This window comes from Melanerpes formicivorus, unplaced genomic scaffold, assembly GCF_026170545.1.
Source record: "Melanerpes formicivorus ecotype bairdi unplaced genomic scaffold, bMelFor1.0.p_v2 SCAF_17, whole genome shotgun sequence".
Taxonomy (NCBI): Eukaryota; Metazoa; Chordata; class Aves; order Piciformes; family Picidae; genus Melanerpes; species Melanerpes formicivorus.
The window spans coordinates 11,473,999-11,488,226 of record NW_027142369.1 but is presented as its reverse complement, the minus strand read 5'-3'; the positions used below and the strand labels follow the sequence as shown (position 1 = coordinate 11,488,226).

Here is a 14,228-nt window from a genome sequence, read left to right as displayed (position 1 = left end):
CTTCTGTTAAACTATGTGGAGGTAGTCATTCCTGGAGACAAGATCCCAGACCATGTAGTGGCTGGATTTTTTGAAGACTAAGTCCACATTTCTCCCTGGGATGAACTGCCCTAAACCTAGCTCAAAAATTCTTAAATATTTCTTTTCTCCAGCTAATAATGACAGATCAAGGAACTTAAAAGCCTCACAAGGAGGCCTGTCAGAAGTCTGATTTAAAGGTCTGTAATATTTTCTGGCAGAACTGTTGCTTCCTTGTGAGGAATGATCATATTACTGAACCTGTTCCACCTGCTGTCTCCTGAGAAGGCAGTTAAGAGCTGGGCTCTGTCTAAGGCTCAAAGGAGCCTTGGCTTGGTGCTCCTGAAGAATGCAGAGAAAACGATGTGGGAAGGAAAGCAAGAGGGAAGCAAGTAGGAAAACAGAAGCACTCTGTTTGGGAATGGGCAGAATGTGAAAAATGGATGATTGAGGGGAGAGGGATAGGCTGGAAAAGTAAAATCAAGGAAGGAGAAAATTAAAGAAACACACACAGAAAGTGGCTGCCTGCACAATCTCAGCCAGCCAGCCTTGGCACCGTCTAGCAGCAGTGGGGACTTTCATTAGACATCATCTTCCATTCTGTGGATTACAGCCTAATTCAACGTCAGCCAAAGGGTATCACCTTTCCTGGTGATTTCAGGATTTCACTGCCCTGTTACCCAGTTCACACTATTTTGCTGTGAACTTTGGAAAGTCATTAAAAGTATTACAATTCTGACTTTATTAAGTGCAATGAAAAGTCGAAAGAAATCCATCCCAAAACAAGCCCTGCACGCGGAGTGCCACGTATGCTAATTGTATGTAACGAATCCCAAACAGCAGAGTGGCAACAAGGTAACTTTCCAACAGCATGAACATGTCCTTACGTCCCGCGTACACCTTCTCCTAGCTAACTGCGAGGCTCCCGCACCGCGGTGCTGAACAGTACAAGCAGCTGAGGTAACGCAGCGCTCGTAACTCTCCTCCCCATGCAGCTTGTCCCGTCGATACCTGCGGGGGTGACTAGGTGCAGCCCCAGCCCTTCCCCAGGAGATGTGAACCGGGGAGGGGCTGCGGCAGGCGGCTGAGCTGTTTGGGAGACCTGGGAAGGCTGTCCAGATGCTGGAGCTCCCCTCTTCAGGCTGATCGCCCTGCAACGCGGCTGGGCTGACTGCTCCTATCGCCTTTCCCCGCGGAGAGGCTGCGGGCTGCTGCCGGCCGCACCTGTGCTAACGCCGGGGCGGGCCGTGCCTAGACGGGGCCGAGCGAGCGCCTGTCCCGCCCGCTCCCCACCCTGGTTCCGCCCTCTTGCTGCGGGTTCGCTGCTCCTCCCTGCCCGGCGCCTTCCCACGCCCCAGGTGTTCCCCGCTGGGCTGTACTGAGCCGTGCCGCTCCCCCTCGGCAGCAGAAGCCCGGACAGGTCGCGGCGGCGGAGCGGTTGCCCGCTACCGCGGGAGGTAGGCGGTGCGCGGCGGTTCCGGGGCCCCAGCATGGCCCGAAGGCGGGCGCGCCGCCGGCGCCCGGCCCCCTGAAGAGTCACGGCAGAGCTGGCTGCCGGCCGGGCTCCGCGTGAGAGGGGTCTGGCTCTCCTCCGCGCTCCCAGGCGCCCTGGGGGGCCAGCCATGTCCGGAGCCATGAAGTTCAACGGGTACCTGAAGGTGCGGATTGGGGAGGCAGTGGGTCTGCAGCCCACCCGTTGGTCCCTCCGGCACTCGCTCTTCCGCAAGGGCTACCAGCTCTTGGACCCTTATGTCACCGTCAGCGTGGACCAGGTTCGCGTAGGGCAGACGAGCACCAAGCAGAAAACCAATAAACCCACCTACAACGAGGAATTCTCCGCCACGGTTACTGACGGTCATCAAATCGAGCTGTCCGTCTTCCACGACACCCCCATAGGCTACGATGACTTTGTGGCCAACTGCACCTTGCACTTCCAGGACCTCTTGCGCACCGCAGGCCCTAACGACAGTTTCGAAGGCTGGGTGAGTAGTCGTCTCAAGGAGAATCTGGAGCCGGGCTCCTTTCTGAATGAATGAAGGCACTCGCAGGGTACTTGCAGAGCTGGGGCTTGTCCTTGCATGCCTGTACTGCAGATGCATTCAGCCTGGAGTATGTGTCTGTGCTCACACAGGTGTACCTTCGTGCACCCTTCTGGCCCCTGTGCTTTAGATTTCCTTAGACTGCTGTTTAGACTTGACCTTTCAACTTATGCCTTTTGGGACCCTAAGAACATGAAAGTCTCAGCTGTCATAGTTTGAGGATCAAGACCCTGTCGCTGAAGGCTGTGAAATGCCTCCTTTTTGCAGACTAGCAGAGAGAAGACTTGTAGTACATAACAAGCGGAGTAAACCTGCAGGCTCATGTGGTCGTGTACCTTCCTTCTTTTGCTTAGCACACAGAGACATACTTGGAAGTGTGGAAACGTGGGTTTGGATGCTTTTTCTGTGCAAATCTACACATGCTTGCACAATTGTTTGATGTGTGTGTGTGAATTTCCTTGACTTCATAACAGAATGGCAGGACTAGTCTTGTCTATTATGTACACTGCTGCACTGGTTCAACACAGTTTCACTTACAGCTAATTCTAGGTTATTTCCAAGTAGATGTCACTTGTGTCTGGCCCAGAGAAACCTCATTTATGTGTTAGTGCTAATGGTAAGTGAAAAGAATAGTACAGGCTCTAAAGTTGTGTCTTTGCCTTCAGTGCTGTAAAGGAGGAGAAAGTGGCTGTAAGTAGTTTGCTTCTAAGTGTTAGATTAAAACAGAGAAGAAAAAACCCCAAACATTTCTTTAGGGTAGTGAAGGCGCAGGAGAGCAGAGACTTTCTGAGGTTAAGGTAGATATTAACTTTTTGAGGCCAGGAAGTGCAGCACACGTGTTCAGGTAACCACTACAATAAAATCAGATGTGGAGCAAAGAGAGCTGACAGTGTATAGAACAGATAAGCATCTCGATTGTATCAAAGGGGAGTATGCTTGTGCTTTCTGTTCTCAGCCAGTGCCTGTGCCTGAGGTCTAATCACCTCTGGGGTGATTACAGGGAAGTACCAGTCCCAGAATTGATTAATGGGTGTATATTGGTATTGCTGTGTTTACAGTGTGCTTAGGTACCCAAAGGATAAGCTTGAGGTTCATGCACTAAAGATGGTCTCTCTCAAGCAATCACTGATGTGATTTAGTGCTGGACAGTGGCATCCAAGCTAGCCTCAATTGAGCAAGCTCAGGTATTGCTCCTGACACCACAGCTAGAGCAGAATTGGGGCTGCTCAGTGGTTACATACCCAGCTTCCCAGGCTAGTTGTGCCACTGGAGAAAAACTCCTGAGGCTTGTGCTAGAACAGCTTTAAATACAAAATGGACCCCTATGGGCAAGGGCAAAGGAGTGAGCTCAGGACAGAGAGCTGTGGTTCTGAGGGTTTTCTTTATGTTTCATTTACTGAGGGTGTTACCTTTTCACTGCTGAGAGAGGCCCTGTCCTCTCGGGAGGCTGGAATTCCAGTTACACTGGGTCTGGCTACATGTGGGATTGGACTGCTCTGTTACAAACATGGTGGCCTTATTTACATTACTAAAATAGCTGTAATAATATTGCTTCCAGTGTCCAGGGGACCACTGTTTAATTTCATCCATCCTGCAGTACTGATTTTTTTAGGAGAGATGTAGTCTGTAGCCTGAGATGCTTGTTTGGTCCTTGGTGAGGGAAAGTTTCCTATCCCTGCTGGATAGACATGTGTTTTATGAGCTGTTATACCTGTGAGTTAATGTCTGTAACAGGATGGGAAAGCAGTGAGTTTTTTTAACTAAACTGGTCTTATGTCTGGTCATATAGACACAAGCTAAGAGCTGCTGCTCTGCTTTCCAGTTAATGTCTAAAAATGACAGCTGAGGTGGATCTAGTGGGGAGTGAGCAAGTGTTCATCATCTGTTCTCTTTCTTTTCTCCCCTCCCTTTTGATGTGCTTTGTTAGCATCCTGCATAGCGTGCAGCTGGAATCACATGATGACAGGGAACAGCATCTTTCCCTGATAATTTAATATGCCTGTCACAAGGTTTTGTGTAATCAGAATGGTAGGAAATGCTGGTTTGTACCAACCCAAGGTCCGTGAATTGCTGGCACGATAAGACACCGCAAGTAATTTGTAGATGGTTTGCAACATCTCCACTCTGAAATCCTTCATGCTACCCTTTTTTCCATCCCCAAAGCTAAAGGTCATATAGGCGAAGAAGGAGTGAATGGAAAACTGGTGAATGCTCAAAGTTTAACCCAGATTACACTTACTTGGCTGTGCATAGCTTTTAATTTTTGTTTGAAATAGAATTTTTCATTCACTTTGCAGAGACACAGAAAGATATTGGCAAACTTCAAATGCTCCTTGAACTGGTAATGGACAAAGCAGTACAGGGCAGTTGGCTGCCTCTGCTCCCTGAGAGCTGAGCTGCTGGGGATTACCTAAGACAGTCCTCTGCTCAGGTGCTGGCCTGAAACTTGCAGTGTGAGCTCTCAGGCTCCTCTGCTGCTCTATTTATAAAAGTGCATTTTCTCCTGCTGAAAAAATAAAAAAGATTAGTTGTAGCATTGGTCACCATCTCTTGTGAGAACTGTAGGAAATGTTAATGAGAGGCAAGTAGGAGCAGCTGGAGTGTAAGCATTGGTGCTTCCCAGATGACTTGCAGATACCTCACTGCAATTATGACCCCAAACACTTATGCAGATGAGTAAGTGTATGGACATGAACTGTCTCATCAGTAGCACTTATACACCTGAGTCATCCTGCTGAGCTCTGGAACAGAGTTCTCTGTTCATGGTTTGGATTAAAATCCATGTTCCAGAGTCTCTTCAAAAGTAACCTTTTCTTCTAACCAATTGGATTATCTTTTGAAGTCTTTCTAGTAAATACATTAGCACAGTCTGGATATTTTTTAATTTGTGTATTAGTTGGCAAACACATTTGACTAGTTTTACACAGATCAAATCTGTAAGAGCTTATTAACTTCAAGATTCTTCTCTCTCTTTCCTATTTCATTGTATTTATTTGTCAAGTTGCAGAGATGTAGTTTTCATTAATACTGTCAATTAAGTGCCATCTTGCCTTCAGTGTACTTTAATGCAGTTAAAACTGGGAGGGATGGCGCCAGTACCATGTTCCTTCTGGTTGGCATTTTCCTCTGTGGGTGTGAAATTGTGCAAACCTGAATGGCAGCATTTCAGACAGGCATGCATGACCCGCCGGGTGCAACACAGCAGAGAGAATTCAGCTGGCTGCTGTCCGAAAGCTGTTAGCTTATGATTGAAACTTGTCTTGTAAAACATTTAATTTTGTACTAGCATGTGCTACAGTCTTTTTACCCAGCATATGCATCTTTAAAAGGTAGTTTCTCTTCTTTACAAGTCTCTGAATGCAGGAAAGGAAGAAGTTGTATGTCAGTGAAATGAATTACTGAATTGTAACTGAGAAGGGAGATGTTTATAATGCATAGGATCATTCCTATAATATTTATGTAGTAGCTGAAATAATCTTCAAGCTTGGGGAGACATTGTTTACAGGTATTGAATTGTGTTGTTTCTAGGGAATTATTTAATTATGACTGTAAAAATTGTTAGTCCTTGGGCAGAGATATCATAATTTCTAGGACCTTAACAAGGAGTTAAAATTAAACCTTGATCTTGAAATAGCAAATTATCAGTGTATACTGAAGGAAATTAGATAACAGATGACTATAAGATTAATGAGCCAGTTGCAACTTCCTGACGAATTTGTTACTGTGTGCAGCAAGAGATTGAGACAAGTAATTCTCATGCGATCCTTGAGTTGTTTTGCCTGTATTGTTTCCTATGATGTTTTTTCTTCTATTAAAGCAAAAAGAATTGTTTTACTCATGTTTCTATGCTATTATAGTATTTGAATGTTAGATTTAAGGATGAAAGGAGAATGCAACTTTTTCCCCAGAACATCATGACCTTCGCAGAGAGCAGGGTGCTGCAGGTCGAATACAGTATCACGGTATTGCTAAGGTTGCTTCTTGCTTCAATGTGGTTGCTTCTTATTTTGACTCCCACTTCACTGCAGAGTGTTCTCCAGGTGGGCAAAACTTTCATCAAGAAGCCAAAACCACTTTATAGCAGTTGACAGAGGATTTTGCAGTGCAGTACTTTCTGTCAGCCTGTGCCCACCTGTGGAGATGGACTGCAGCTTGTTAGGTGGGAGTAAAATGGTGTCTCCTTCCATAGGTCAGTGGCAAGCTGAGACAGAGTGATAGCAATCTGTCCACATGATTTCTGTTTCCATGCACGTGACAACCATGTGCATAGTGCAGATCTCTGATCTGTGTGAAAGTCATGCTGCACATTAATCTCAAACCAGGCTTGAAAAAACTAAGCTCCTTCCCTATTTCTTGATGAGTTTTAAGTTATTTCTGTAAATATTGCTACCGATACATAGAAATGGGAATAGTGGAGAGAAACACCCACTGCAGAAGGCAAGATTGGTTTTGAAAGCTACTGGAACTTTGGATTCTGTTTCTTTCATTTAACATACATCTTTCTTTTGGCCCTATGAAGAAATGCATCAAAATGCCAGTAGAGTCCCGTGCACCAAGGCTACTTGAGAGTGCCCTGCACTCTAATCCAAAGGCTGTAATACATAAATAAAGGAGAAACTGTTGCTGTTTGTCAGGTATTAAATAATCTGGGGGCATGTGATGCTAATAACAGTTTTATTGATCAAAGCAGGTGGGAAAAACTAGACTGCACTGTCATGAAGAGCTGCACAGTTATGGCCCTCTCTCAGCATTGGAAGTTGAGCTAGTAAGGAGTCCTATTTCTCACTCCTCCATGAGCTCCTCCCCAGTAAACGGCCTGTCTGGTAACTGAGCTTCCTTAAAGAACACGGACATTTTGTTTGAGAGCATGTTAGGCTGGAAAGATTTGGGCAGAGCATGAGAAGAACTAGCTTCCAGTGGTTGAAGCCACTGGGATGCCAGTACAAGTCTGTGGAACTGGAGTTCATGCCCTGGCTCTGAACTGCATGCAGCAGCTTTTGAGTTTGGCTGTCCTTTGCAGCTGAGTGCCTGGTCCTGCTGCAGTAGTGGATTTCCAGTGTGTTCCTTGATCTGCTTTTTCCACGGTAATGTCTTGAACTGTTGCTTTGATGCTGTTGAGGTTGGGAAGGGCTCTAGGGATGCTGGAGAGTTGTGTAGAAGAGGAACATGCTTTCCCACCCAGTGTAATCTGACTGGGATATGCTGTGCAAGTATCACTGTATTGCTTTTGTTGGTGGGAAGCAGCTATTGAGCTGAAAGCTCAACTCAAACACCACTGGAAGGTAGCCAGGTTCTCTGGCTCCACAACCTGGTGGGCATCTAAATTTCAATCCAGAACTTGTTCCACTTCCTACACCCTTGGCTTGTCAGCCCATTCTGCTGACAAGGTCCCACAACTGGTGCTTTGGTTCTCCAGCTTGGTGGCAGCTTCTCAGTATGGTGTGGAGTGATCGACTGGGAGAAGCCAGAGCTTACATAGTCACAAAGGGTTTGCTGGAGTTATTTCTCAAAGCTCTTCCTAATATGTTTGAGAGGGTGTGGGGTTGACTTTGATGCTAGGATTAGCTTTCTATTTCTGCCCTCTGCTGATGGTGTTGCCAGTGAATTATCTGCAAGCTCTGGTTAGAGGGAGAGGGCTGATTCCAACATCTCCTTCAGCAGCATTAGTCACAGCAGAAGAAGCTTCTGAGGGTGTCTGCAAACCTACACCTCCAGCCCTGGGGTTGCTCTTTCTAGAGAGGCTGTGTGCAGAGGAGGAAGGGGCCAGTGGGGTTACAGCAGCACAAGTGAGCCCAGACACCCAGGAAGCTCTGTCCTCAGGTCCTCAGCCCTTTACACCACTGCAGGCCTTGCCTCACGCTGTTTTTTGTTTAGCTTTTACTGAAGGTCTTTCTGTAAAGATGCATTTGATCCATGCTGTCTGAGGCTTTCTGTTTGGAGTATTTTCTGAGTAATGATTTGGTATCTGGCCATTTTGAGCTTATAGGCAATAAACCCTGCACAAAAGCTTGTCAGAGGGGTGTTGAAGCTATTGAAATGCTGTTAGAAAGTCCACTGATTTACAGTGTAATTCAGTATGGACGCATATCTCTTACTGAAGTAAGACTCCAACCATTTCTTTTTCAAACCGTTAAAGCTTCTTTGGTGCTTTAGGCTTGATTGTAGCTATTGTTCATTGCTAATACAGCCAAGAAATCAGGGATCTTTTTTGTAACCATGGAGAAAAGGATGAATTGAAAAGTTATCAAGTGAAACAAGTAGCTGGCAGCTTTTGGAAAGGCCTCTGGATAATGCCTTCTTGCTTCCCAAATCTCAGCCTGTTGAGGGAGACAGTTAATACACATCAAACCATGCTGCAGATGTTCTTTTGGACACAGTGCATAATCTTTATTGTGATTACTTATTCCACCCCTGCTTTCTTTGTGGGGCTGTGCAGTGAACGATGCTGGAGTCCTGGGTAACTAATGTGGTGTCATGTCCTGGTGCAGCTCACCAGATGGTTGTTCCTCTCCTCAGCCATGCCCTTGTTTTTGTTGGTACAAGAAGCCCTGGCTGGTTGTGATGGAAAGACTTGCTTTATAATTATATCAAAGATAGCAAATGTATGTCTAAAACAAAGTGCATCCTGAAGCATCCAAATAATGTTGCTAAGCTACTTAAGGCAGGCCAGACAACTTAAATTTCTCAATGCCAATGACTTTTTTTTATTCTTCAGCATCATGAGATGTTCCCATTGCTCAGGAAAGTCAGTTGCTGAGAAAACCATCTGATTTATTTTGAAAGCCAAGTTCTGTTGTGTTAGCACAATGCTGTGCAAGAGTTCTTCAGCAATTCTGGTGCTACTGATGTTCAGCGCTAAAATCTGAGCCTCTGTGCTTGGCCCAAGGTAATGGAAAAAATTGCTTTTTCACTGCCCTTGTGAGGCCTTGTGTGCCCTTGTGTGCCCATGTACCCATGTTGTGCTAGACCAGAGGCATCTAATCAATGACCACATTTATCCCACAGGCCTGCCAGAGCAGTTTTACCAGCTGATAGCCTGCTCCCTGCTTTGCATTTCCCTGGGGCTTCTCAGATGTGGGACAGGGGACAGGTTGCAGGTGGAATAGCTGCTCTGGCTGCTGCCAGCTTGTTTTCAGACACTGTCTTCCTTGTGGGACCACTGCATCTCCAGAAGGCATTGTGCTCTTTAGCCCGCTGATCTGTGTCCTGATGGAGCAGTGCAGCCTCCAGGGTGGAGAAGTGCATCCACTGCAGACTGGGGATGCATGTGTCTTGTGTGACAGATCAATGTCACATCTGGAGCTGTCTCCTCTGAGAGCTAACTTGCAAACCAGGGAAGCCCAGCCTGGGAAGAATGGCAGCCTTGACCTGCACAGTCCTAGGGCATTTGGGACTTCAGGTCTAGGATAAGATTTCAGTTTGTCCATTAGCTTTTCTTGCCACTGGGAATTCCTGTGCTCCATTATATGGTGTAGGTTTTCTGTTCAGGTTGACACAGCTTGCATTGGAGTCAGAGCATGCTTCTGTGACTGCAGTTATGTATGGACTTTGCCAATACCAAAAAAACGTTGGCAGGGCAGGAGGGAGGAGATTGTGAACCTGTAGATGATATTATTCCCCTGCCAAGTTTCATAAGTATTGAGTTTCATGAGTGAATTGATTTGTATTTGTATTGGTGATATGGTGGCAGCTCTCCAGACTCCATCCAGGAGAGGTCTCCTTGCTGTTGAACAGTCAGGAGGTGAAGCACTGCTGCAGAAACAAAAGTTGGGCGGTTTTGGTAGCTGACTTCAGTTTGTGAGATGTGCAATAGAGTATTTATTCTATTTTTTTCTTTTAACTAGCATTATAATGCTCTGTAGGTCTTAGTGGAATTTTTAGTAATTTCAAACCCCCCACTTCTTATTGCAATATAGATATTTCTGTCAAAAGCAGGAGGAAAATACCTCTATGACATAAATGTCTAAATGTACGATTTGGTGTATGGGTATTACATGTCTGCTGTGGTGTTGGTTTTTTTTGGTGTGCTGGTTTTGTTTTTTAAACAAATTGGTAAAATCATTTGCCATCTGAAATCACTTTGACAGATCAACAGAACCCTGTCACCTCTCAAATGGAGGCAAGTTAAGGAGAGGATGTGGGAAACAGGCTGTGTATCTGTACTGTCCCAGCACATTACACCTAGTAGTGAGAATTACACTGACATACCACGTACATCTGGGGGTTGAGGAGAAGAGTGAGATGGTAGTTCCATATCTGAACACTGAATTATTTTTTTGTCTGATTTTTAGTATCAGCCATCTTCAGGGGCATGAGTTTCACTTGTCAGCCAGTCTGATTTGGTCTGAAAAAGCAGCTTGTACCATCCTGTGGCACTTTCGATTTGTAACCCTCTCAATTTGTAACCCCCTCTTCTGGCCTACTCTGTGGTTTCTGTTCTTTCTTTGCTTGTTTCTCTGTGGTTTTGTTTTTTTTTTCCTCCCTCCCCCCCAAGTTTTTGTCATTAGTCTCCATTTTAGCAAACTACTGTCCTTTCTGTTTTTAATAAATGTAATTTTACTCTGTCATGTAAGCAATACATTACTTGTAAATTAAAGTCTTCATATACATCTTCATTTACTTTAGTATCTTAAGTCTGCTATAGTAGCAATGGGGTCCTAGTTTTGGAATATCTTTATTGCTTTTGGATAGAACATATTTGCTGTAATTCATAGTTTTACAGATGCTGAAGCAGGGACCGGTCATAACTAGGCTGAGTGCTTTAGGTATGAGTCAGAGAGACCTGCACTGTCAGAAAGATCATTTAGGGTTATGTCAGTTCTCTGAAGCTGTCTGGCTTTACAGTCTGTATAGGAAAGAGGGTGACAGTTTTACTATGACAGTAAAAATGAGTGTGAGATGTCTGTATTCCTAAGGGCTTTTATCTGACAAAAGAATTGCAAATAAATGCTGTCTCTGATAGCATTGGAGCTGGCTTGTTTACATGTGAGTTTGTTTCTAGAGTGATTATCTCCACCTAGACTGGTCAGCGTGCTCGCTGTATGCTCATGTATTCAATTTTGGATTGGTTATTTCAGAATAACAAAGGTTTTCTAGACCAAGAACTACTAGTAAAAGACTGGCTTATCCTGTTTGAATTCCTACTTTGTCCTGCATTTATTTCCCTTGGTAAACAAGGCCATATAGCTGTGGGGGTTTTATTGTTTGTTTGGATTTGGTATTTGTTTGTTTTTTTTTTTTTTCTTCCAGGATTGAGGAGCAGAGCAAAACCATGTTTTTTGAAGTGTTGAAATCTGAGGATTAATTTCCTGAGTGTTTTCTACCTTGCGTCTTTGAAGTTATCTAAAATTTAAATGCTTTGAATCTGAAGAGAGGGAGAAACCTTTCATTCAGTTGGGCCAAATCCTTATCCTTCCCTCACAAGTAGACTGTCACGCTTCATGAGAGGCTGTTCTCCATACCTTACATCTTTCTGGCATCTATCTATAACAACATCAGTGTGGAAGTCTTCTTTCTCCTTCCTTACTTGTTGTAAAATATCACTCTGCAAAAAGCTTTCCTATGTCTTCTGTGAGATTTCAGCACAACGGGAGCCCAGTATTTGCCTCTTTTTGTTTGCCAGGTTTACATTGGTGGATTCCCAATGGCATCAGTGGAGTTACACTACCAGCTTTGCACCAGACTAATTGGGAGAAGATTTGGACATGTTTCTCTCCTCCTTGTTACATGCAACAAGGGTTTATAATGATGACTGGGTTGTACATTATTTATTGAGCACAGTGAGTGCTCATGAAGCTCTGAGAAAGAGGCAGGAACTGGTTTCTATGCAATGAGTTTATTATCTGGGTCATTCACAGACTGAAACATCTAACATTAATGAATTCAATGAAAATTTATTCTGTAAGGCACTTTGCTCCTGAGCCTGGAGGAAAATATAACCATGTGAGGAAATGTTCCCGTGAGGCTAAATCCGTGGTGGGATTTCGTGTCAAAGCTACTCAGTTGGAACACCCTACTTAATAGAAAAGCTATAGAGGTGTCAAATGTGTAGGCTGTCCCTCTACCTCCTAATGGGGCTTTGTGGGACTATTGTTGTTGATAATCAGTTTGCAAGACAGAGCTCCGCATCTGTCACTTCATCTTTTTACTTAGTAACAGTAAAAAGTCCAATGTGGGAGCTTTGGGTACTCCACAAGAATTGCTCTTGGGACTGGCTGGTGAGAGAGGGTGGCTTATTGGAGTTTGTTGAATGACCCTACAGTCAGTTTCCTTTCTTCAAAGTTTTAGCCTTGGGTTTGTGCGGTGGACTCATGATGTAGTTGCTTCCAGGCCTATGCTAAGAAAAAGTGCTGGTTAAAGTCCTCCTTAATGTAGTGGGACATAACTGTGGGGTTTGATAGCTACTATACTAACAACTAAGCTGTTCTTGGCTTGATGTCAGGTAAATCGGTAGAAACAACTGTTTGAGGCTTTGCGTGAGGCCATCTTCCCCTCAAAAAGTAGCCCCTATTACAATAACCCTATTTTGACAACACTTCCAAATAAATAGCTCAAGCAACATTCAGCCTGTCTTGCTAATAAAATGCTAAGGTTTTTCCCATCTCCCTGATATTAGGGAGGAACATATTTCACTTTTGCTTTGCAAAAACTTGCTGAATGATGTTTGGCTTGAGCCTAGAAGAGCATCAAGTTTATTGTGCTCATGCCCAGGAAAGGAGTGAGTTCTAGTGCTGTGCTAGTTAGCCCAGATGGTAAGGCTCTATTGTTTCTCTTTGAATGACAAGAGGGGTATGATGCAGACAATAGAAATAGGCAATGATGTTACAGAAGCATATATGCTTTCTCTTGTGTGTTCAAGACCAGTGTAAATTGAGGCTAAGATCTCTAGCTGAAGGACAGTGAGACCCCTGCATTTACTGTAACAATGGGGTGTCTACAGATCAGGACTCACTCAACCCAAGTCTTTAGGGCTTGTCATTGCCTGGAGTGACTGTGTTGTTAGTCAACAATAAAGCATCAAAAATAAGGCTGTGCTACACATCCTCTCAAAATTTTTTAGTCCCTTGTAGTGAAAATTTATTGATGTGCTAGTTAAAGATGAACCCTTGTTGCATGTAACGAAGGGGAAAGAAACATGTTCAAATCTTCTCTCAATTAGTCTGGTGCAAAGCTGGCAGTGTAACTTTCATTTGAGTGAATGCTTAGCAAGAATGTCCAAACTAAAAATGGAGTTTGTGATTAGTTATGATGAATCACTTCTTTGGCAGGCTTGTGACTGGTGAGCTCTGGCAACTTGTACAGGGTTTATCTAGAGGATACGCAACAGGTCTTTGTCCTGCTCTGCCTCACAGGCAGTCACTGTGCAACAGAAGTGAAACATATCCTGCTCATGTCCCTGCTGCTTGCCTACCCCATTTCACAGCTGAGCTGTCAAAACATCAGTCAGAGGCCATATGAGTTAATGTGGTGGACTGTCAGTTGTGGTTTTGGAACTGTGTGAAGCAGTGCCCATTCTGCTGCCTTTGCAGGGCAGTGGTGATGTCTGGAAGAAGAGGCAGTGGAAAATTTAGGGGTTTGGGGACAGTCTTCTTTTGATCAAAGCTTGACACCAAGATAACTTTTCCCTGTATTTTGTATCTACTGAAGAACTTGGTTAATGATTTTTCATAGTTTCATTCAGGGTTGGAAGGGACCACAAGGATCATCTAGTTCCAACCCCCCTGCCATGGGCAGGGACACCCCACACTAGATCAGGCTGGACAGAGCCTCATCCAGCCTGCTCTTAAACACCTCCAGGGACGGGGCCTCGACCACCTCCCTTGACAACACATTCCAGGGTTTCACCACTCTCATGGTGAAGAACCTCCTCCTCACATCCAGCCTGAATCTCCCCACCTCCAGCTTCATTCCATTCCCCCTAGTCCTATCACTACCTGAGATCCTGAGAAGTCCTTCCCCAGCCTTCCTGTAGGCCCCCTTCAGATACTGGAAGGCGACAATTAGGTCACCTTGGAGCCTTCTCTTCTGCAGACTGAACAACCCCAACTCCTTCAGTCTGTCCTCATAGGAGAGGTGCTCCAGCCCTCTGATCATCCTTGTGGCCCTTCTCTGGACACGTTCCAGCACCTCCACATCCCTCTTGTAATAGGGGCTCCAGAACTGGACACAGTA

The 14,228-nt window shown here is 44.9% G+C and overlaps 1 protein-coding gene across 1 annotated transcript in view; it reads left to right on the top strand.

Moving 5' to 3' along the window:
- Window positions 1-1,399: 1,399 nt before the first annotated feature.
- Window positions 1,400-14,228, top strand: part of PRKCH (protein kinase C eta) — a 112,337-nt gene continuing 99,508 nt past the window's right edge. The window contains exon 1 of the mRNA XM_068148941.1: window positions 1,400-2,000. Coding sequence (XP_068005042.1) covers window positions 1,641-2,000 — 360 coding nt within the window. The 5' untranslated portion in view covers window positions 1,400-1,640. The remainder of the gene's footprint in view (window positions 2,001-14,228) is intronic.